The sequence below is a fragment of the Camelina sativa genome, chromosome 20 (assembly GCF_030686135.1).
Source record: "Camelina sativa cultivar CO46 ecotype springtype chromosome 20, ASM3068613v1".
NCBI classification, from domain to species: domain Eukaryota; kingdom Viridiplantae; phylum Streptophyta; class Magnoliopsida; order Brassicales; family Brassicaceae; genus Camelina; species Camelina sativa.
In genome coordinates, this window is record NC_141899.1 from 1,426,591 (window position 1) to 1,449,762 (window position 23,172).

The following is a 23,172-nucleotide window of genomic DNA, read 5'->3' on the forward strand; positions in this document are numbered from 1 at the left end:
TGGTACTGATTCAAATGGGGTACCATTCTATGTTGAGATATATACAGTGTAATAAAAAGAATTTCAAAAATCAATATTATCAATCTTCATATCGATATATAAACATACTAGATTAAATCCCACATATACGTAAATATCTAACAAATTCCCAATATTAAAATTTGAAAATTAAATTAAATCATCCATTTAATTATAGAAAATTATATTAAATATGCTATGAAATCATTCATCGACTAAAAAATTTAAGAAAATTACATTAATATTTTTATTTTGATTTTCATAATTTTCTTATATTATGTTAATTACTAATTTAGCACATCAAATTTGTATATTTTAGTCACTTTTCTGTATAAATTTATTTTTACTATATGTTTATAACAAATAATAACTGCAATTAAACTACATATATTTTTCTTATTAATTTCACATATTTTTCTTATTAATTGCACATATTTTCCTTTTTTCCTTTTGAAATTAGTAATTTAATAGATCTAAAAAATAGTGAGAATTCTTGATCTCTCTCACTATTTCTCTCAATTCGAAAATCTATTAAATTTAATCAAAAATATTAATTATAATTTTTTATTTTTAGGATTTTTTAATATTTTCTATAAATTTATAATATTCACACTGTCAAAATATTCTCGATATACTTACATATGTCGCGATTATATGAATTACTAACTTTGAAAACTAAGGTTTCTATAATAAGATATGGTATTTTTTTATCATTAGGTGTTAAAGATATCGTTATATATATTTCTAATGCAGATGATTTATTGTAATAAACAAATTCTAATAAGTTTTGAAAACATGGGTTATCATCTAAACTGAATATTAATGTGATCTTTTTTAGTTGGGTTATAATTTCGAATCTCCATTTGTCTTCATCCATTAATTTAAAGTATGATTGGAGAACATTATTAGGATAATTAAATTAAGTAAACAAACGAGGAAAAAATTGAAAGGAATCCTACAAAATTGATTGGTTTAGTTGAGTATTCGGTATCAAACAATCAATAGTATAAGGCAATGCTGTCAAATTGTCTTCTCCCACGTGGCTCCACTGCTCACACAATGCCACATGTATCTTGGAATCTCTCTCTCTGGCAACATTTTTTTTTTGTTTATGTTTTTCATAATTTGATTCCATCTATCTGATTTACATTTGCTAGATCCGAATATAAATATTTGTTTCTTCTGCCGATCACAAGTTATCTAAATAGTAATACCGATCGTTTTTCTCATGTGAACTGTTTTGTATCTTCTTTTCATTTCCCTTATTCTAATGATTCTTTGAACCATTGCATTTACTCTAGCTCATGTGCACTGTTTTGTATCCTCCACTTACATATATATATTTGTTAAATATATATAAGAAAGTTAATAATTCACTTTATATATTATTGAATCAAGAACTGAGAGAGAGAGAGAGTAAAATGGGAAAATGAATCTCATACTGAATTAGAGTTAGGTACATTGTTTATACATGTGTTACAAGTATCACAGTATAAACATAGCGTTAACAGTTTTCACCTAGAAAAATGTTTCGGAAGATGATGAATATATCATGTCTCCAGCATGAAGTTTGATACCAGCGAATGAACTAATTAATTAGTTTAACATGTTTTGATTTCTGGTTCTTAAAATTCGTAAGAATTCAAGTTCTTCGATCGATACGTACATATATACATTAACCTGTCAAAAACTAAACCAGAAAATACACTTAAGAGGGAAAAACAAATCCAATTTACGATTATGAAAAACAAAACTATGCATGGCGATATATATGTGTCAAAAGAGAACGATTAAAAAGTAAGAAACCGAGATTCAATTCTTTAATTTCCTCCATGTGGCATGCAATATACTAGCTACACGACCACCGATCCTCATTGTGAGGAAATTATGAAACTATTCTTTTGTTTTTCTCTCCCACATGACCTGTTTTTAAAGATCGTTAGTTCGTTACATTGTATTGATTACGTACTTTTCCTCACATCCACATACCGATAGTTCACCCTCAGTTTCTATAACAAATGTAATTATGATTAACAAAAAGAGTCAGATTTTGCCTTGTGTAAAAATCATCAGGTGGCCAAATATATTGGAACTATGGACATGCATTAACAAGTAACAACAATGATATATATATATATATATATATATGAACATGGGAGATTCCTTAGGTAACTTTTTTTTCTTCCAAGATCCAGTAAAAGAGAGAATCTGATCTGAGGAAATATGTCCAAGAGGGTTGGAAGTATCGACATAACACGTGGTTACAATGCCTATACGAACAAATCATTGTTTAGAAAATGATAGTTATTAAGTATTTTAGTAATTCAGATACATATACGACAACTTTATCAATCAATGAGCTGCCACAATAATCTTAATTATTTTCATTGTTTTTTTTCCCCAAATAAATAGAAAAAAAAAAAAATCTTCAACCAAAAAAGGTTATAAAAGCAGAATCCCGAATCAACAATTAATTCTCATAAGTACCAAAACTTCTTTCTCTCATCACATTATTCTCTCTTTTATCTTCACTTTTCCATCCACAAAAACCAATACCCCTTCCAATAAAATGGGTCATGAATGGTATTTTTAATTCTTTTATTCATCATGACATTGTATATATTAACCTTTTACGCTTATACATCGAAAGCATAATGTTATATATTTTGCACGTCTTACAAAATATTATTCAACGAGTTTTTGTTTTATCATCATTGATTATAAACACACACACACACAAAAAAAATTAAGTTCTAGTTCTTAAAAGCTCCCCAAGGAAAAGTACATAACCAAGATATATATTTGTAGACGATGGATCATGAATACTTGATGAGAGATGCATATACCAATATATCTATTAATTCTATTGTATAGTATGTTAACGTTTAGTAATATATAGTATTGTGATTAATAAAGAATATATATAAAAATGTAGGATCGATGCAGAGAAGGAGTTCAAATGGAGTGAGGATGTCAAAGTTGAAAGTAAAGTGACCGAGATTGTTCTTGTTCGCCATGGAGAAACCACTTGGAACGCTGCCGGAAGAATCCAGGTACCTATCTATCTATATGCAAACACACGTATGTGTGTATGTATGCATATATAGGGTAACATGCATATATGCACATAGATGTATTTACATAAAAATTTATCTAATGCAGGGACAAATTGAATCAGAGCTTAACGAAGTTGGACAAAAGCAGGCTGGTGCAGTTAAGATCAAAACCATTTTCATGTCTTTCTTCAATATATATTCAATTAAATATATGTGACTTGTGACTCAAGTCACTCAACATTATATCAATCTATTAATACATGCATGATCATTTTTTGTTTCGTTAAAAATAATGATTAGATCGCTGAGAGATTGGGAAAAGAGGCGAGACCCGTAGCAGTGTATTCATCAGACCTCAAACGAGCCAAAGACACTGCTCTAATGATCGCCAAAACTTGTTTTTGTCCAGAGGTGTGTACAATTACATCTATCTATCTCTATGTATAACACTAAGCAGAAAAACCAATAATATGTAATTCGTGTATATGCAAAACAGGTGACTGAAGTGCCTGACTTGAAAGAGAGGCACGTGGGTAGTCTCCAAGGGCTGTATTGGACAGAAGGAGCTGAGAAAGAACCTGAAGCTTACTCTGCTTTTTTCTCCTCCCAGAATGACCTCGAGATTCCTGTAAGATTTATTATACATTCATATGTTTGTTTTACTACTCCTTAATTTCTTTATTGTTTTTCATTTACTTAACTATATGTATATTTAATCTGTGATGCATATAAAAGGGAGGAGGAGAGAGCTTCGACCAGCTTTGTGATAGATCTATGAATGCTCTTGAGAAAATTGCAAAGAAACACAAAGGTATCCCATCCATCTACACATTAAATTCGATTTAGAAGTATTATTATTAATCATCTTTCCTCCAATTTATCATCTCATGATGTCATCGTTTTAGTAATTTTAAGATGTACAAAAATTTAATTAAATTGTTAATAACTTTGCATGGTGTGGAATTGAAGGAAAGAGAGTGATAGTGGTGACTCATGGAGGGGTTTTGAGGGCAATATACTTGAGGATTACGCAAGCTTCCTCTGCCGGAAAACTCCTAAATGCGTCAGTTAATGTAGTCCACCTCCGTGACAAGAAATGGATCATCGATTCGTGGAGCGATGTTTCACATCTCTCCTCCGTTGGATTTCTCCAACGTGGCTTTGATGGAGACGCCAAGCCCTAGAGAACCTCCTCATCGATTCATACCTGATATCTTACGTCTATTGAACGAGCGATTTATAAATATTCTCTATCTCTGTATTTGTTGTTGCTGTGTGTTAGTTTTTTTAAGTCGATATATTCTTGTGGATCAGTTCATGTCTTGTATTTTGTCTTAATCGATCATTTACAAGATCTCGAGTTAAGGATCTTCAATAATAAGCTTTTCTTATCAAGGGGCGTTACAACGGAGGAAGCTAACCAAATGCATTTTCAAATACCATTAACTTACCGAGAAGATAGCCACAATTGTAACAGTAATTACTTTTGCTAGGCCAGAGGAAGAACTAAAACATGATGATAGTGGCATCTTGGTCTCTGACTAATATAATCTAAAGTCCCCTTACCAGATGAAGAATATTTAGCGACCAATATCTCAAGTGGTTTCCAGTTATATGTCAAGACGCTGCAGATTGATCTTTGTTGCTGCATTTTTGATGAGTTCTTTCCGGACATCGACCTTAGATTAAAAAAAAAAACGGTAGACGATCAATCAGATTGCAGTTAAGTCTTGATAATTAAAGAAAGAAAAAGAAAAATCAATGAAGTTGGAAATTTGTAGGCTTACCCGAGCACCCATAAGTGATGAAAATGTCATGTTTGCTTCTGCTATATCCTCAACAACTAATTGCTTCAATATCCTTGTTTCTGGATTCATTGTTGTTTCCCAAAGCTGCTCAGGCATCATCTCTCCCAAACCTGCAAAAGCAGAAAACGAAACAGTACAGGTTTGCTTAGTTTGCCATGTTAGTTATTCTGGTACTGGACGCTAATGATCCCAACAAGTAGTACAAGTGCGCCTCTGACATACTCATATTATGTGAGAAGCCAGGCAATGTAAATCGCAAAGCTCAGATTTCGGTTTAATATTTTACCTTTGAACCTTTGAATGGTGTAGGATGCGTTTGCAGGGAAATTGGCGGTGATCTTTTTAAGGTCTGCGTCATCATAGCAATATTGAGCATGTTTCCCCCTTTCAACCTGATTATTTTCATAGTAAAACAGTTTTTGTTAGAAATTCCTAAATCTGAAGCATCCAATTTCTGAAGATCATAATATATAAAATCTAGTAATCTACCTTGAATAGAGGTGGAACGCCGACATAAATGCAACCCGCATCAAACAAGGCTCTCTGCAAAAAAAGAAATATTAAGTCCATTGTACAACTGCATAAACGCTGCCAACTATGTAGGGCAAATTTTTTTTCCTAAACTAATACCTGATATCTGAAGAAAAAGGTCAACAGAAGTGTCCGTATATGTGCACCATCAACATCTGCATCTGTTAAGATGATTATCTTATGGTACCGCAAATTTTCTTTCTTAAATTCTTCTCCCTGAAACCAGTTATTTATTGCATTGAGTTTTCCATACCCACAACAACAAAAAAAAAAAAAGAGAGAAACAAGAGATGGAAAAGGGAGATATCACCTTCACACCGAGGCCAAGTCCAAGAATTAGATTTTGAATTTCTTCATTCTTATACATGGCTGCTTCATCCTTTCTTTCAATGTTCAGAATTTTACCTCTCAAAGGTAGAATTGCCTACAAAAACCAAAACCAGTTGAATCATCATTCAAAGAAAGCATTGCCTTTTCAAGCTGTATAGACTCTCCGATTTCACAGAAGAAACAATGTCTTTGACTGGTATAGAGAAGACTCCTAGTATTGATTAGTCTAATCCTAGCTTATTGTTTGGAAATCAAAATGTAGGTTCTTTCAAGGATGGATCAACAATCAAATCCCCTAATCATCACCCTTACTGGATAGTGACACAATGAAATAGAGGTAGATGTGATTACCTGAAAACGTCTGTCGCGGCCCTGTTTCGCACTGCCACCAGCAGAATCTCCTTCAACTATAAAAATCTCTGGAGAGATTGAAAATGGATGTCACTACTTGACCGAATTAGCAAAGCCAATGGAGTTTGTAATTATTGTAGTCACATAATTCAAGCATATGGATTCCTTTTTTAACTTCTCACTTGATATATAAGAAGATCAGATACTTTCTGTCATGTTTAGCTTTAATCAATTATACAAACAACATTTTCATGCTGGCCAATACATACCAGATTCTTCAGGATCTGATGATGAGCAATCAGACAGTTTCCCAGGAAGTGATGATGACTTCAAAACGCTTTTCGACCTGACCAACTCCCTTGCCCTTTTGGCAGCTAAAGCAGCCTAGAGAGAGAAAGCGTGGTGAGGCAGATTTTCATACTAATTTGGTTGAAAGATACATAACATGAAAGACATAGAAAGCAATACGCTAAATCAATAGCTAACTACAGACTGCTGTAACCGTCCTTGTGGATTGAAAGATACATTTGGTCCATGCTTGTAGATGAAGAAGCAGAAGTATTGATATGTGAATCAAAAGCATACCTTGTAAGCGTTAAGGGATTTGGAAATAATACTCTCAAGTACATCTGGATGCAATTCCAAAAACTCCGTGAGGTACTCCTGAACTGATTGGTCAACAATTTTTCTCACCTCTGGATTCCCTAATCTTGTCTGCAAGGGGGAAGGAGGATTAGGAGACAAATTATATTAGACAGGGTAAATTTTCACAAATGAGACAGAAAATAATGATGCTTCATGTTGACCAGGGATCATCAATAAAGAGTCAATCATTATGGGTTCACGTACCTTTGTTTGACCTTCAAACTCAGGATTAGGAACCTTGACTGAGACGATACAGGTCAATCCCTCTCTAACATGTTCCCCACTTAAACTAATATCCTTCTCCTGAAACCACAGCCAACAAATTTTTTTTTGAAAAACATACTATAAAAGAAGAACATTGGTCATTGTATATGCCAAAGCAGGTAGGAACTAAGAACGTTTTACAGCGGAGCCTAGTACACTGTATATGTACAGGTAATCAAATTTATCCCAGTTAAAAAAGAAGAGAATATAGTTTTCTACCTACATCATCTAAGAGGACTCTTTCAACCAAAGTAGTATCATGAGAAACAGAAGTTGGAAAAGCCCATGAGATTTTCATAACAAATGAAAAGATAAAAGATGATAGATTAAAGGGACGAAACCTTGTAAAAATGAAGATGAAAATAGGCAGATAAGCTAAGCTGGTTAGAGATGTCATACCTTAACAGCCTTTGACTTTTTTGCAAGGGTATTAAGAGTCCTAGTTAATGAAGCCTTCACACCTTCGATGTGTGTTCCACCATCAATAGTGCGAATGCTATTGGCATATCCCAGCATCGTGTCTGAATATGCATCTGAACACCTGATACAAAAATGTGCCCCGCCTATAAGATTAGATCAATCTAAAACAACATCATGCCGTGAATAACATGAACAAAGTATTACCACTTTATTGATCCAGTTTACAGGTAAGAGTAAAACCACATAACATGCAGACAAAGTTTTCAATTTTGTGGACAGATTACCTTGTGACAGAGTACGAGTTGGATATTATAATGATGTATTTAGTAGGAAAACAACATACCATTGAAGGGCAACGTCCACAGTGGCACCATTTATCTCTTTCCTGAAACCCAGCACGTCATGAATGGGATTCTAAACAAAAGAACTGTCAGCTAAAATTTTCATGTAAAAATAGGAATAAGAAAGTAGTATAGTAATTTATGATATAGGAGATACTCATGCTAAGAATTCAATTATGTATAAATTCAGTTCATATTAGTCCATAGACATGTGGGCTAGTCGCTAGATCCCTTGATAGTAATCAACAAATTCAAGAGTGGTACTCAACATATCTTGCTCGCTTAAGTTAGCAGAGAAAGACATTCATTGATGCATCGCAGATCTTTCACAGAACCTTTTCAAACTTCTAGTCATCTTAGCCTATATTAATAAAGAATCTGATAGGCTTTATAGACACCAAACGTTAATCGATGTGTAGATTCTCACCTTATCAGTATTTAGCCAGCTAACATATTCAGTCAGTCCCCCAGCAAAATAATATTCAGTATATTGGTTCTTTTCAAGATCATCATCCTCTTTTTTAAGAGAGATGGTAACCTACCAACATAAAGAAAGAACAATTTGTTATGAAAAAAAGAATCATACAACAATGCGCTTGAGTTAAGTAATTTCACCTTAGGATTCAGAAATGCAAGCTCCCTAATTCGTCCAGCAATGGTGTTGTGGTCAAACTCAATTGCCGTTGTGAATACTGAGATAGTTCATTTCCATAAGAAGAGAATTTAATCATCAAATCCAGTTTTCACGAAGGTGAGGTAGTAAAGAGTGGAAATCAGGTAAAAACCTTCTTTGTCGGGCCAAAACCTGATGCTTGTCCCTTTAGTCCCCTTTGACTCTAGCGGGAGGACACGGCATGTAAGTGTAGATATGGGCTTGCCACGAGAATAATTTTGCTTATGCTCCATCCCATCTCTCCAAACCGTGACCTCCAAGGCCTGCAAACCAAGAGATCAAGAAAGCTTCTAAGTTAGTTATACTGGTTTAGTCATCAGCTATAGACATCAGCTATTGAAGTATCCCAAAAAAATGCCCTGCATTCTTGTGGTGGAAGAGTATTTGACATCGATATGCCCTATAAGGCTATAACTCAATAAGGAAACATTCCAGGTTTTCCTCGTAACAATCCCACACTGGTTTCAAAAATCATGGAGGGATATAGAATAATAAATCATTTCCACAAGAAAAGAAAAGGCAATGTGAGTACAGATTAGAACACACCTCAGACAAAGCATTAACAACTGATAAACCTACACCATGTAGACCACCAGACACACTGTAGCCACTACTCGTGCCACCAAACTTGCCACCTGCATGTAAAACCTGCACAAATAACAAACATGGCAGGTAAATCGCATGTTCAAAATAGTATGATAATGATAAATTATAGCAGTAGTTCTACTTCAAGTAGCATTACCGTAAGCACAGTCTCCAGAGAAGATTTTTTGGTCGCAGGATGCAAATCTGTGGGTATCTGCAAGAAAGCTGTATATATCAATGACAATGAAAAAAAAAACGAGAATAGATAATGGTTCACATATGTGTTTACTCTTCAAGTGTGGGTAGATGTAAGCTAAGGGCAAAAGATCAGCATGATTATAAAAAGCTGCAGGGCAGCAATTACACCAGCAGCAAAAAACTACAATCCTTATTTTCAAGTTTAAATTAGGTAGCATGAGAAGGGGGGACACATATCACATACCCCACGTCCATTGTCCATAACACTAACTGAGCCATCTGCATGCAGGACAACATCAACCTTTGAGGCATAACCAGCTTGAGCCTCATCAATAGCGTTGTCAAGTATCTCATAAACCTAAGAAAAAGAGATTACATCAGAAAATACATTAAAAAAAAGATGTCAAAAGCCAGTATGAACAAGGGGTTTCAAAGGATAGGGCATTCACCAAATGGTGCAGACCACGAGGTCCAGTGCTCCCTATATACATTCCTGGCCGTTTTCTGACAGGGTCCAAACCTTCCAGCACCTAAATGAATCATAGAGAATTTGAACATATAAAAGATTGAATGACTTTAAAACAATCTATAGTAGAAAAGAGCTCAACAACTATAACAACAAATTGTATGTTACAAACAATTCAAGCTACACAAGAAAATCAAAAGAGAGAGATGACCTGAATCTGCTCGGAACTGTAACCCTTAGATGTGGCCTCCGTAGACAAGTACCTCGATGTAACAGCATTTGGTTGTATCAGTCTTTGACTCAAAGCATTGGTTAACTGAAACTTAATCCTGAAATTGAAAGAACCAAAAACTCAATTAAACAACTAAATAGACGAATTAATTCCTTTAATCGTAGAATCAAGTGTATATTTCCAATTTCTATGAAATTAGAGAGCTTGGCAAAGTCAATAACTCAAACTCAAAGTACTGAACAAAGAATACGAAGCTAATTTCAATCAGGAACCCTGAGAGGAGGAGAAAGAGGGGCAGAGCGAGAAACCTGGGGATTGGGGAGGAAAATGGAGGCGGGGAGAGAGATGAGGCATGAGGATGAAGAGAAGAAGGGAGTGAGGTAGTAGTAGAAAAGAGACGAGGACGAGAAGCCATGAGCCGTAAATAGAGACGAAGATGATAAGAAGCTCTCTGAACAAGCGCCATTGATGTCTTTTCTTCTTCTTCTTGGAATTTTTTTTTTTTTTTTTTCTCACAACGATAAAACCCTAAACCCCAAAAGTGTAATTTCTAAATTTAATTTAACTGTAATAATAAAGTGAAAATAAATACTAATAATTACGAAAACGAGAATTTTGCCGCCGTTTCAAAATCAATATAGAAGAGAAGACTACTCCGAGAGGTAGAGCCCAAGAGGCTGACTTCAATATGGGCTTATGAGCCCACCAAATATTAGATATGTTTATTAAGTAATTTTTTGGTGAGAAGAAGGAAACTGAAGTACCAGGTTCGAACCGTGACAATGGAACAATGGGTGAACAGAGGCGGAGCCACGTTGAGCTTTGTGGGTGCAATTGACACCAACAAATTTTTTTAATTGTTCTAATTTCCATCAAAATTTTAGATATATATCAGTTTGAACCCAACCAAATTGTGAGTTTGCATCCATTTTGAACCCATTAAACAATTTTTCTAGATCCGCCACTGTGGGTGAACCATGGGTTTAACGTGTAGAACTGTCTTGCTTATAGACATAATTTTTGTTTTTTTATGCATATATATATTCATCGCTATTAGTGTGAGTGGGTGAGCCATTACATGTAAAATAACCAAAACTCGAATTCTGAAAAAAACCCAATAGTACTATATCTTTTTTTTTTTATTAAATCCATATTTGTATACAGGTAACTGTATGAGTTTTGACTTCTTGTGCTGTAAAGTAACATTAAATGGCAATTGTACTCAAAAATATTATTTGGTGGATCCAAACAATTAAGTTTTAACCAGAAACATCAGTTATCTTCCAGCAAGTGTCGTCCCACACTTCTCTGTTCACGTTGGTTTTGGTGACTTTGTGGTTTGCTCCTTTTTGGGTATTCGTCTCGTGATACGCCAACTGAAGACGATAAGCTGAAGCTCTTATCAATTATCATCATCATTATCATAAGTGAGAGGTAACGGGGGAATGTGATAGAGAGAAGGTGGCTTTTAGATCAACTTTAAGGACATTTATCATATATATATCCCCAATGGCTTCTTTAAGACCTCACGTCCTGTTTCAGCCACACACACACACCTCAACCCCATACCCTACGTGTCTTTTCGTAAATTCACATATTTTATGTTCGTTACTAAATAGTATACATGATGTACAATTACAAACATATACCAAAATCTAAAGAAAAAGTTGACCACAATAAGCAATGAGATACTATTCCAAAATGACACATCACAAAGTCAAAATTTTCCACTTGTCATATAATTAGTATATTTTGTTATTCATTTGTCGAAAATAATTATTTTTATTTCTTATGGTTTTCTCCTTCAAAATGTATGAATAAAACAAGAACCGGATACAATTCTAATTTGTTTTCAATTTTTCTCGATTTTGATAAGTTTATTTGAGAGGGGGGGCATAAACGGTCTTTCTCTGTATCTTCGTTCTTGTGGTTATGAATTTAAGGTGTAGTAGTCACCAATCAACATCTTCCCTCTTCTCAAAATAGCCAATTTATCAAATTATCTAACCCTTCAATGTCATGTCTCAATCCGGTTTAATGAGCAAAATTGTCGTATCAAACCGGTTTAAAGCAACCGAATTCTCTAAATGGCGGTCCCAGATTCCCGACCGTTACCACTCAGAAACATTTGTTTCCTTCTTGAAAAAGAAAATTCGATTTTGTGCACTACTTAAAATCCCCAAAATACCCTTTTATTTGGTACAGGGACACTTTTTATGTAAACGAATAAATACGAAAAGAGAGAGATAGAAAAGGAAAGAAAGAGAGAAGAAGAAGCTGCTCATCACTCATCTGTTATCTTCCTCTTCTTCTTCTTCTTCCTCTTCTTTTTCTTCTTCTTTTTCTCCCACATTTATCTTTTTATTTATTTTTATTTTATCTTATTCTGACACACACACACACGCGACACGCCTCTCTCATCTTTCTCTCTTTCAATCAATGGCGATGATGAAATCTCTTTCCCCTGTTCCAAAGCTTCTCTCAACAACACCAAGCTCTGTTCTTTCTTCTGACAAGAACTTCTTCTTCGTCGATTTCGTTGGATTGTACTGTAAGTCTAAGCGAACCAGACGCAGACTTCGTGGAGGAGGAGACTCCTCACGCTCTTCTTCTTCTCGCTTATCCTCTGTTCGTGCTGTTCTCGACCTTGAACGTGTCTCTGACAAAGATCTCTCTTCTCCTTCTGTTTTAAAACCTCAGGTTCTGTTTCCTCCACTGAGATTGATTTTTTTCACAAAAACCCTAACTTGTTGGAAATTTACGACCTTTTTTGTTTTTTTGGGAGGGGTTTTGTGTATTGATTGATCTTTTTTTGAAATAAGCAGGTTGCTAATTTGGAAGATATATTGTCTGAGAGAGGAGCTTGTGGAGTTGGGTTTATAGCAAACTTAGATAACATACCTTCACATGGAGTTGTCAAGGCTGCTCTTATCGCTCTTGGCTGTATGGAACATCGTGGAGGTTGTGGTGCTGACAATGATTCTGGTGATGGCTCTGGTCTTATGTCTTCCATTCCTTGGGATTACTTTAACGTCTGGGCCAAGGAACAAGGTCTTTCTCCCTTTGATAAGTTGCATACTGGTGTTGGTATGATCTTTCTTCCTCAAGATGATACCTTTATGCAAGCAGCCAAACAAGGTATCAAAGTGTATGTTGATGGAACGAGCAATACAGATTGAACATGTTGCTAAAGTGTTTATGTTTCCTTTTTCTTTGTTTTTGTAGTTACTGAAAACATATTTGAGAAAGAAGGATTACAAGTTCTTGGATGGAGGGAAGTTCCTGTAAATGCTCCCATAGTTGGTAAAAACGCTAAGGAGACAATGCCTAACATTCAGCAAGTGTTTGTGAAAATTGCAAAGGAAGATAGTACTGATGACATTGAAAGGGAGCTTTACATCTGCAGGAAACTAATCGAAAGGGCGGTGGCTACTGAGAGTTGGGGAACTGAGCTTTACTTCTGTTCACTTTCCAATCAAACCATAGTGTACAAGGGGATGCTTCGATCCGAAGCTCTTGGATTGTTTTATCTTGACCTTCAGAATGAGCTTTATACGTCTCCTTTTGCTATTTATCACCGAAGGTACAGTACAAACACTAGTCCTAGGTGGCCTCTTGCTCAACCAATGAGGTTTCTTGGACATAACGGAGAGATCAATACAATACAGGTTTCTACTATTTCTAAACATTGTTATGACTCATCATTACACTTCAACAATGAATGAAGGATCAAAGGTTAAGAAGATTCGTTTGTTTGAAATGTGCAGGGGAACTTAAACTGGATGCAGTCTCGAGAAGCTTCCTTGAAGTCCTCTGTTTGGAATGGCCGTGAAAATGAAATTCGTCCATTTGGTAATCCCAGGGGTTCAGACTCTGCAAATCTTGATAGTGCTGCAGAAGTAAGTAGTGTTGGCTTCTTTATGTTCTAGGTAACACATTTTTTTTTGTTGGTACTAACTCGCCACTCATTTGGATATCCTGCAGATAATGATTAGAAGTGGTCGAACTCCAGAAGAAGCTCTTATGATTCTTGTCCCTGAGGCATACAAAAACCATCCAACTTTATCTGACAAATATCCTGAGGTACTGTTGATCATCAGATTTTATTAAACATGGCATCTGAGTCTTCTATTTGATTTGTTCTTCATTGAATCCATTACAAAACTCACCATTATCTTTCTCTCTCTGCTTCTTATTTAACTGCAGGTTATAGATTTCTATGACTACTACAAAGGACAAATGGAGGCTTGGGATGGTCCTGCCTTACTTTTGTTCAGGTAAATCTTTTTGAGCTAGTACTGGCTGTGTATTGTACCTTCTTACTTGAGCAGGTTTTAGAAAAAGGTCATCTAATCAAGCTATTGTTTTGTGGAATGAGTCAAGGGAATTTCTTGTCAAACTGCATTCTTGTCGTTTGCCTGTTGTGTCTGAACTTCAGGCTTCTCTATTCCCTGTTCGTTTTCTCCATTTCTTTTTTTCGGCTTCTCCTCAGGTTTATCTGACACTTGCTACTTGAATTCGTCACCTAGTGATGGAAAAACAGTTGGGGCTTGTCTTGACCGTAATGGACTTCGTCCTGCTCGATATTGGCGGACTAGTGACAATTTCGTCTATGTAGCATCTGAGGTATTTCACATTTCTATTCATCTATGATGGTCCAAATCACTCTAGCACCAGATTTACTGGTTTTACAAGACTCACTAGGTAAGAGAAGCCCTATTCATCTAAGTAGTAACTTATCTTTTTTTAGGTCGGAGTTGTACCAGTTGATGAGGCAAAAGTCACAATGAAAGGCCGTTTAGGACCCGGAATGATGATTGCTGCTGACCTAGTGAATGGCCAGGTTGGTAGATGAACAGTCCAAATCTTTTTTGAACACATTAATTCTTACAGTTTCTGTATTAATAGCACCACCCGAGATATGTATAACTCTTTAGCTGACTCATATAGCTTGTCCCAACTTACAGGTATATGAGAATACAGAGGTAAAGAAGAGAATATCTTCATTTAATCCTTATGGAAAGTGGATCAAAGAAAATTCCAGGTCCTTGAAGCCTGTGAATTTCAAATCCGCAACTGTCATGGAAAATGAAGAAATCCTAAGAAGCCAACAGTAATATATTCCTGAACTTTCATCATTTTTTTTTTTACTAGATATGCCTCTAATCATCCAGAAGCTAATGCTTGCAAATATCATCTTCTCAGGGCATTTGGTTATTCAAGTGAAGATGTGCAAATGGTTATTGAGTCTATGGCTTCCCAAGGAAAAGAACCAACATTCTGCATGGGAGATGATATTCCGCTGGCTGGATTGTCTCAAAGACCACATATGCTTTACGATTATTTCAAACAAAGATTTGCCCAGGTACCATTCAACTCATAGGTTTCTATGTATTGCTTCCTTTTATGACTAGATCCTCAACTAAAGCGTATGCCCTGGTTTCAGGTTACAAACCCTGCCATTGATCCCCTTAGGGAAGGTTTGGTTATGTCTCTTGAAGTTAATATTGGAAAACGTGGAAACATATTAGAGCTTGGGCCTGAGAACGCCTCACAGGTTTTTTTTATCACTCTTAATTACATTTCCTCTGTTTTTCCCTCATTGTGTTTCACACTATCTGTTTATGAATGGTTTGTTTTGCATGAACCAGGTTATACTGTCTAACCCTGTGTTAAACGAAGGAGCATTGGAGGAGTTAATGAAGGATACATACTTGAAACCCAAGGTTCTGTCAACATATTTCGATATAAGAAAAGGAGTTGAAGGTTCCTTGCAAAAGGCTATATATTATCTTTGTGAAGCAGCTGATGATGCTGTCCGAAGTGGCTCTCAGCTCCTCGTTCTTTCAGACCGATCCGATAGCCTGGTAAGTGTCATATCACAACAATGTTACACTCTTTGTTACAGATATCAAGAACTTGCATAAAACTGTAAATCAATTTGGCTCTTATAGGAACCAACCCGGCCTGCAATTCCCATAATGTTAGCTGTTGGTGCTGTCCATCAACATCTTATTCAGAACGGGTTGCGGATGTCAGCTTCCATTGTTGCTGATACTGCCCAGTGCTTCAGCACACATCATTTTGCATGTCTGGTTGGATATGGTGCAAGGTTAGTCTCTTTGGTTTATTAGGAATTTTCTAAAATTGTCCGTGCCAAGTGATAATAGCAAACAACTCTAAGTTAAATATTCATCAATAAGTATGCTTTGTTTTCCCACAGTGCTGTATGCCCATACTTGGCACTAGAGACATGTAGGCAATGGCGCTTAAGTAACAAAACTGTAGCCTTTATGCGGAATGGGAAAATTCCTACTGTAACCATTGAGCAAGCTCAGAAGAATTATACCAAGGTGAGAAGAAAATTTTAGTACACGTTCTTAAGATGTTTTCTCAAGTTTCTTTAAAGACTCATCTCTTTTAGTTGTTGAAACATTATAAAGGATTCTGATTTTAAAAATGGCTTATCTTTGCAGGCGGTTAATGCAGGACTTCTTAAAATTCTTTCTAAGATGGGCATCTCATTGCTTTCAAGGTTCCACTTCTATCCACTAATAACTTATGTTATGTGCACTTCTACAACTACTGATCACTTAGCATTTTCTTGGCTCAGTTATTGTGGTGCTCAGATATTTGAGATATATGGTTTGGGAAAGGACGTTGTTGATCTTGCATTCACTGGAAGTGTGTCCAAAATCAGTGGACTCACCTTTGATGAGGTGAGAAAATACATATGCTGATGTTCTGATTACTTTTGATGAGTTTCACATCTCTTCTAACAAAATGCAGTCTTCTTCTTTCAGTTGGCAAGGGAGACATTGTCTTTCTGGGTGAAGGCCTTTTCTGAGGATACAACTAAACGATTAGAAAATTTTGGATTTATTCAATTTAGGCCTGGAGGTAAATACATTTCTCATTTTTTTTCAGTTCAGTATGTTGTATAAGCATTTTCATTTACAAAAGTCTTGTTATACTTTAGGTGAGTATCATTCAAACAACCCAGAGATGTCAAAGTTGCTACACAAGGCTGTCCGTGAAAAGAGTGAAACTGCATATGCAGTCTATCAACAGCATCTCTCTAACCGACCTGTTAATGTGAGTATATCTAGTTTCTCTTCCTCAAGCCTTCTTTAGTGTTTAAGTTCACTTTATGTCTGAACACTTGGGGGCTGGCTGTCTCTCTCTCTCTTTAGGTCCTCCGTGATCTGCTTGAGTTCAAGAGTGACCGTGCACCAATCCCAGTAGGAAAAGTCGAACCAGCCGTTGCTATTGTTAAGAGATTTTGTACAGGTGGAATGTCACTTGGTGCTATTTCAAGAGAAACTCATGAAGCAATTGCTATTGCAATGAACAGAATTGGTGGTAAATCAAACTCTGGAGAAGGTGGAGAGGTAAAATATCCAATTTCTCTTTCAGATGAGTAAGCAATTCAAAAATCTAATGCCCTGTTTGTTCTGTAGGATCCTATCCGTTGGAAGCCACTTACAGATGTGGTTGATGGATATTCACCAACATTGCCACATCTCAAAGGTCTTCAAAACGGAGATATTGCAACAAGTGCTATCAAGCAGGTAATGTTTTCATCTGTTTATATCATAAAACTTTGTTCTGCAGAGAGATAAAAGTTAGTGGTAACTTTACATTTTGTATATATCTCAGGTTGCTTCAGGGCGTTTTGGAGTCACACCAACATTCTTGGTGAATGCAGATCAGTTGGAAATCAAAGTAGCACAAGGTGCTAAGCCTGGGGAAGGTGGTCAGCTTCCAGGAAAGAAAGTTAGTGCGTATATCGCAAGGCTAAGAAGCTCCAAACCTGGTGTTCCGCTTATATCACCACCTCCTCACCACGATATTTACTCTATAGAGGATCTTGCTCAGTTGATCTTTGATCTACACCAGGTGATCAATCTTTTCAGAACTCAATAAGACAGTTGAGATTAACTCCATGTAATCTAATTCCCAACTGAATAAACAAACAGATTAATCCAAATGCAAAAGTATCAGTCAAGCTGGTCGCAGAAGCTGGAATAGGAACAGTTGCTTCTGGAGTTGCAAAGGGTAACGCTGATATCATTCAGGTATCAACTTGAGAACAAAACATTGCCTCTTGTTTCTCACATGTAGTCTTTGTTCCAAGAAGTTTCATTGTTCTTTTTGATATGATTTTCAGATATCAGGGCATGATGGTGGAACCGGTGCTAGTCCAATAAGTTCCATAAAACATGCTGGTGGACCATGGGAACTTGGACTAACAGAAACTCACCAAGTAATCATTTTGGCTACAATTTGGTACTAATTCTCTTGGAAATTCTAAGTATAAAGACTCATTTCATCTACTTGCTTTATTCTCTTTTTGCAGACACTTATTGAAAACGGACTCAGAGAAAGAGTCATATTAAGAGTCGATGGAGGCTTAAAGAGTGGCGTTGATGTTCTAATGGCTGCAGCTATGGGTGCTGATGAATACGGTTTTGGTTCCTTGGCCATGATTGCTACTGGTTGTGTTATGGCTCGTATTTGCCACACTAATAATTGCCCAGTGGGTGTAGCAAGTCAGGTAAAACTCAAAAATATTTATTAAATTTTCCTTTGGCTTGTTAAACACACTCTCTTGATTTTCACTACTGTTTCTATAACATTCTCTGTATGGTCACAGAGAGAAGAGTTACGTGCAAGATTCCCCGGTGTGCCTGGTGATCTTGTCAATTACTTCTTATACGTAGCAGAAGAGGTTAGCTGACTTTGTACCATCTCTTGCTAAGAGTATCTCTGTCCTATAATCTCATCTCAAGTATAATCTTTTCTCGGCAGGTGAGAGGCATCTTAGCACAGTTGGGATACAGCAAGTTAGATGATATCATTGGACGAACAGAGCTACTGAAACCACGAGACATTTCGCTAGTTAAAACTCAGCATCTTGATTTGAGTTATCTTCTTTCGGTATGTGCTTTGTATCCATACTCTATTTCTTCTACATGAATTGAAGAATCATATTTATATCAGTTTTTCTAATTTTTCTTGTTTTTTTTTTTCACTATATTAGTCTGTTGGAACACCTTCAATGAGCAGTACTGAAATCAGGAAGCAGGATGTTCATACAAATGGACCTGTTCTAGATGACGATATTCTTGCAGATCCATTGGTAACACAAGTCTTTCCCTGCTGTTTCTGCACCTGGTTCTGCTAACTATGTGGTTGTTAACAGAGTTTTAATATCTCCAGGTGATAGATGCAATAGAGAACGAAAAGGTGGTTGAGAAAACCGTCAAAATATGCAACGTAGACCGTGCGGCTTGTGGTCGCGTTGCTGGTGTTATCGCAAAGAAGTATGGAGACACTGGTTTCGCCGGACAAGTGAATCTAACGTGAGATATATAAACTAAAGCTTTGTATAAACTGATACGTTTCAGTTCAGGTTATATATATAGCTAAACCGAGTTTTTTACTCTCTTCTTGTTCGGCAGTTTCCTTGGGAGCGCAGGACAGTCCTTTGGGTGCTTTTTGATTCCCGGTATGAACATCCGGCTCATAGGAGAGTCAAATGACTACGTTGGAAAGGTACATTAGCATCCATATGCATATAAAAAAAAAAATAGTTTTTGCATCAACTGTTACTTGTTATGAAATCTTCTGACAATGGTTTGATCTTTTTTGAAGGGAATGGCTGGTGGTGAAATAGTAGTAACTCCTGTGGACACAATTGGTTTTGTGCCTGAGGAAGCAACCATAGTTGGGAACACTTGCTTGTATGGTGCTACGGGAGGTCAGATATTCGCTAGAGGCAAAGCTGGAGAGAGATTTGCAGTGAGAAACTCACTCGCTGAAGCAGTAGTTGAAGGCACTGGAGACCATTGCTGTGAGTACATGACTGGTGGCTGTGTAGTCGTGCTTGGAAAGTGAGTAAAAACCGCGATCATTCAAACCCGACTGATTAAGAAAAAAAAATCTATATCTAATGTTTTGTATTGTAACAGGGTTGGAAGAAACGTGGCTGCGGGTATGACAGGAGGCATAGCTTACCTTCTTGATGAAGATGACACTCTTCTTCCTAAGGTTTCTTTCTCTCTTTTAAGGTGAAATTTAGATTCAACATTCATCTGAACAATCTCTATTATACAGATCAACCGAGAGATAGTGAAGATGCAGAGAGTAACTGCACCTGCAGGGGAATTGCAGCTGAAGAGCTTAATTGAAGCCCATGTCGTAAGTCATCTCAAAGACATATCTTAGATGTCTTGTCTTAGATGTCTTGTCTTAGATGTCATCATATATGTAAAAAACTCTCTCTTTTTTTGGTTGATATATAGGAAAAAACCGGAAGCAGCAAAGGTGCAACGATTCTGAATGAATGGGACAAGTATCTACCTCTCTTCTGGCAACTGGTTCCACCGAGCGAGGAAGACACTCCTGAAGCTTCTGCTGCTTATGTAAGAACAGCCACAGGCGAAGTCACATTTCAATCGGCATAGAGATCATATTCAAGAAGCATGTTGGAAACACAGGGATTGATACATTAATGGTGGACTATGGAAGAGATCTAGAATCATTATCATTCATAGATCAATTTGTGTGTGTGACAATATTCTTATTGTCCTTTGATCTTCAAACACTACCATGGTTGCTATAACTGTACAGTAAATTCAGTAAAGTAACTGCTTTCAAGTTTCAACTTCCATAAAATAATCGTCCAATAAATTTGCATGTTCTCTTTATATAATAAGGCTTCCGAGTTGAATAATCATTTTTTTAAGAAGAAAAAGAAAATGTTACAGAACTACTAGAAGGATACAATATTAAAATCTGAGAAAGTCGTCTAACATTAACTAACAAAGATATGATTCCCTCTTAGAAAATCTTCATTCTCTCATTATGATTGGCGTAATCCCAAAAGCATACCATTGATGAGTTCCTCCAGTCTCACTTTGCAATCTCCTATCATCTGCACACAAATTAAAGAAGAAGGAAAAAAACACGATTTTAATTAGATTCTTTAACTCTATGTTTCAAGTACGGAGACCACTTTTTATTTTATTTTTTTTAGACAAAGTACCTGAAGATGCAGAGTGTAAAAGATCCTTGCGGTGGAAGAAACTGAGGAAGAGATGCTTATGACATTAAGCCCGTTTTCTTGTAACGTAAGCAACATGTCAGAGATAGATGTATATTTCGATGTAGCGATCTGGACAGCAATCTCTGTGTCAGTGAGCCAGTTTGCTGATATTTGTTGGGAGGAACAAGAATCTATTGAGTCCATCGTTGCTTTGTTTCTGAGCCGTTCTTGGTTAGTTTTTCTCGAGATTCTCTTCAAAAGCTCTTCTTTTCTCCGAGACAAACGTTGAAGTTCATGCTTCTGCTCTGGTATGTACTTCACCACTCTCGCTACCGTCATTGGAATGCTCAGCTTCCTCTGTATAATCACAGATCAAAAGGGTTTCTTTAGTATATATCCATTTACATAACCTAACCTTGATCCGTTTTTTAGATGTTACAAAAAAAAGCCAAAAAGTTTTAAAGCACAAACCTTTTGATCAGCCGGAGGCAAGAGGTCACGAAGTGAAGTGTACAAGGCGTTAAGCTTTCTACGGCGGCCTCGTTCGTTTGCGTTGTGATTCAGTTTCTTCTCCAAAACTGTTCCTTTATCTTCTTCTTGATCATTGTTACTAATAGTATTAGTACCATTGCTGTGACTAAGACTCGTATTGATGTTATAGTTCTTGGATTCATCTGATTGGGTAAAAGAAGGATAAAGGACAGAAGGAAGATATTGGAGATGAGTAGGAGCGAAGGAATCAACTTCAGACTGCAGCCATGGATACTCCATTGTTGAAGGAGAGTACCATGCTTGCTGCTTACTAATTGGAAATATTGGTGTTAAGGCACACATTTTTCTATTGTCCTCTTACAGAAGTTAAGAGAGAGTAGATGAAAGAGAAAGAGAGAGTTTAATTTGATGATGAAGATAAATGAGGAGGAGGAGGAGGAGGAGGAAGAGGATAAGACCGAATTTGAGATGGAATCTGTATCAATGTAGTTGATGCTCTAGTTGTGTCCCCAAGTAGTTTGTATTTATAGCTCCATGATTAGTGGAAGTTTCTTTAAGCATTTTTACACTCCACGCGCAGTCTCGTGCTGGGACGAGTACGGCACGAGCTTTTCGTACAACATTATCTATTTCATATTCCTCTCAAAATAGTACTTAAATAACTCGATGATCGAGGTTTACTTGAAAGCTTTAACTTATGGGCATTTATAGATTAGATTATACTATTCCAAAACGTAATGTTCTTTATACATAAGTTAGGTTAGCCTTCTTTAGAATTGAAATAAATAAGTAATAGCGTAATTGTACTAAAGTACAAAAGTATGTACTACCCTTAATTAATACACATTCATCTTCTTCTTTTTTTAATTAGTTATATTTTGAATGTGAACGCAGTTTAGTGAGGGTATCTGGTTTTAATCCTTTCACTATCACCAAGTTAATTCTTACATGTATGCATACATCATATGAGATTTCTTCTAGATCTCATCGATGTTTTTATTTTAACTTATTAAAGCGTTGTTGATTTCCCACTTGAAATTGTCTGCATGATGTTTAGTAATTTATCACGCATGACGCATCCAAATAAAATAGACAATGATTAATTCAAACGAACCGTCAAAGTTAAATTATGTTAAAACAGACGAACTATTCTAGTATTCAATTCGTTACTAGAAACTTTGAAAAATTGTTTTCGTATCTTTCAAGTTATATACCCATCCATCCATAATATCATGCATATATTTATATAATTCATACTTTTTGTTTTTGTGTTCTTTCCGGTAAAAAATGTGTTATACGTTTGTTGTTTCTCCTTCTTCTTTTTTAAAGAATCATTAAAGGTAGTGAATTAACAAATTAAACGAATAAGGTTGGAAGTAATGACAGTGATGACATTATCAATATGACATTATGATCTAATCGATGACGTTTTAGAGTTCTTTTGTTTGTCATCACTTCATTTCATATTATTTCACTTAAAGTGGAGTGGTAAACGCAAATACCATCATATCATAGACAGATAATTTTTCTTTATACAATAATATAGACATAGAGAATTTAGAACTCGATCCATAAACTGATCATAATTTTTTATTTACTTTGTGTTATTGATTTCTCAATGCATGTTTGGGTTTATTGGTTTTTACTAGCTAGGGTCTAGTTATGATCAGAATAGCACAATGTTTAAAAGGTCTTAGACTCTTAGCAATTAA

General features: G+C 36.0%; 4 protein-coding genes across 5 annotated transcripts; 2 read left to right on the forward strand and 2 right to left on the reverse strand.

Moving 5' to 3' along the window:
• Window positions 1-2,547: 2,547 nt before the first annotated feature.
• Window positions 2,548-4,469, forward strand: LOC104768602 (metal-independent phosphoserine phosphatase-like). Its single transcript, XM_010492613.2, has 7 exons — window positions 2,548-2,601; window positions 2,954-3,071; window positions 3,181-3,231; window positions 3,375-3,485; window positions 3,571-3,702; window positions 3,810-3,885; window positions 4,044-4,469. Exons 1-7 carry the CDS (start codon window positions 2,588-2,590, stop codon window positions 4,256-4,258), a joined length of 717 nt encoding a protein of 238 aa, XP_010490915.1. The 5' UTR covers window positions 2,548-2,587; the 3' UTR covers window positions 4,259-4,469.
• Window positions 4,470-4,491: 22 nt separating this feature from the next.
• Window positions 4,492-10,487, reverse strand: LOC104768603 (DNA gyrase subunit B, mitochondrial). Its single transcript, XM_010492615.3, has 21 exons — window positions 10,227-10,487; window positions 9,898-10,015; window positions 9,670-9,750; window positions 9,465-9,578; window positions 9,180-9,236; window positions 8,984-9,085; window positions 8,550-8,700; window positions 8,380-8,456; window positions 8,192-8,302; window positions 7,767-7,837; window positions 7,403-7,544; window positions 6,944-7,042; window positions 6,680-6,808; window positions 6,364-6,478; window positions 6,095-6,162; window positions 5,724-5,837; window positions 5,513-5,629; window positions 5,372-5,425; window positions 5,169-5,274; window positions 4,862-4,992; window positions 4,492-4,753 (listed from the first exon to the last, which is right to left on the reverse strand). Exons 1-21 carry the CDS (start codon window positions 10,382-10,384, stop codon window positions 4,685-4,687), a joined length of 2,184 nt encoding a protein of 727 aa, XP_010490917.2. The 5' UTR covers window positions 10,385-10,487; the 3' UTR covers window positions 4,492-4,684.
• A 1,544-nt stretch (window positions 10,488-12,031) lies between these two features.
• Window positions 12,032-20,598, forward strand: LOC104768604 (ferredoxin-dependent glutamate synthase 1, chloroplastic/mitochondrial). Of its 2 annotated transcripts, none has more exons than XM_010492616.3 (33): window positions 12,032-12,618; window positions 12,744-13,056; window positions 13,144-13,586; window positions 13,686-13,817; window positions 13,903-14,001; window positions 14,125-14,195; window positions 14,448-14,544; window positions 14,669-14,761; window positions 14,886-15,031; window positions 15,124-15,283; window positions 15,365-15,475; window positions 15,570-15,785; window positions 15,873-16,030; window positions 16,142-16,271; window positions 16,395-16,453; window positions 16,532-16,637; window positions 16,722-16,818; window positions 16,898-17,013; window positions 17,112-17,309; window positions 17,379-17,489; window positions 17,578-17,817; window positions 17,898-17,996; window positions 18,089-18,184; window positions 18,278-18,475; window positions 18,575-18,649; window positions 18,730-18,858; window positions 18,962-19,060; window positions 19,141-19,283; window positions 19,383-19,476; window positions 19,576-19,814; window positions 19,893-19,971; window positions 20,038-20,121; window positions 20,226-20,598. In XM_010492616.3, exons 1-33 carry the CDS (start codon window positions 12,358-12,360, stop codon window positions 20,385-20,387), a joined length of 4,854 nt encoding a protein of 1,617 aa, XP_010490918.1. In that variant the 5' UTR covers window positions 12,032-12,357; the 3' UTR covers window positions 20,388-20,598. The 2 variants fall into 2 exon arrangements, with proteins under 2 accessions (XP_010490918.1, XP_087362536.1); XM_087506410.1 differs by having other exon boundaries at window positions 12,120-12,618; window positions 14,411-14,544.
• Window positions 20,599-22,154, reverse strand: LOC104768605 (transcription factor bHLH101-like). The gene is made up of 3 exons (XM_010492617.3): window positions 21,440-22,154; window positions 20,969-21,325; window positions 20,599-20,857 (listed from the first exon to the last, which is right to left on the reverse strand). The coding sequence occupies exons 1-3, from the start codon at window positions 21,800-21,802 to the stop codon at window positions 20,786-20,788; spliced, it is 792 nt and encodes a 263-aa protein (XP_010490919.1). The 5' UTR covers window positions 21,803-22,154; the 3' UTR covers window positions 20,599-20,785.
• Between the last annotated feature and the right edge of the window lie 1,018 nt (window positions 22,155-23,172).

Excerpts from the sequence above, each read along its gene's own strand:
- LOC104768602 (XM_010492613.2), top strand. Across the intron at positions 3,072-3,180 it reads ACGCTGCCGGAAGAATCCAG|GGACAAATTGAATCAGAGCT; the intron begins GTACCTATCTAT and ends TATCTAATGCAG. Across the intron at positions 3,703-3,809 it reads AGAATGACCTCGAGATTCCT|GGAGGAGGAGAGAGCTTCGA; the intron begins GTAAGATTTATT and ends TGCATATAAAAG.
- LOC104768603 (XM_010492615.3), bottom strand. The coding sequence starts at position 10,384 with ATGGCGCTTGTTCAGAGAGCTTCTTATCATCTTCGTCTCTATTTACGG. Across the intron at positions 10,016-10,226 it reads TTTTCCTCCCCAATCCCCAG|GATTAAGTTTCAGTTAACCA; the intron begins GTTTCTCGCTCT and ends TTTCAATTTCAG. Across the intron at positions 5,630-5,723 it reads GACTTGGCCTCGGTGTGAAG|GGAGAAGAATTTAAGAAAGA; the intron begins GTGATATCTCCC and ends AACTGGTTTCAG.
- LOC104768604 (XM_010492616.3), top strand. The coding sequence starts at position 12,358 with ATGGCGATGATGAAATCTCTTTCCCCTGTTCCAAAGCTTCTCTCAACA. Across the intron at positions 15,284-15,364 it reads TCAAACAAAGATTTGCCCAG|GTTACAAACCCTGCCATTGA; the intron begins GTACCATTCAAC and ends CCCTGGTTTCAG. Across the intron at positions 19,815-19,892 it reads TGTGTAGTCGTGCTTGGAAA|GGTTGGAAGAAACGTGGCTG; the intron begins GTGAGTAAAAAC and ends GTATTGTAACAG.
- LOC104768605 (XM_010492617.3), bottom strand. The coding sequence starts at position 21,802 with ATGTGTGCCTTAACACCAATATTTCCAATTAGTAAGCAGCAAGCATGG. Across the intron at positions 21,326-21,439 it reads TGCCTCCGGCTGATCAAAAG|AGGAAGCTGAGCATTCCAAT; the intron begins GTTTGTGCTTTA and ends GTGATTATACAG. Across the intron at positions 20,858-20,968 it reads TTTACACTCTGCATCTTCAG|ATGATAGGAGATTGCAAAGT; the intron begins GTACTTTGTCTA and ends ATTTGTGTGCAG.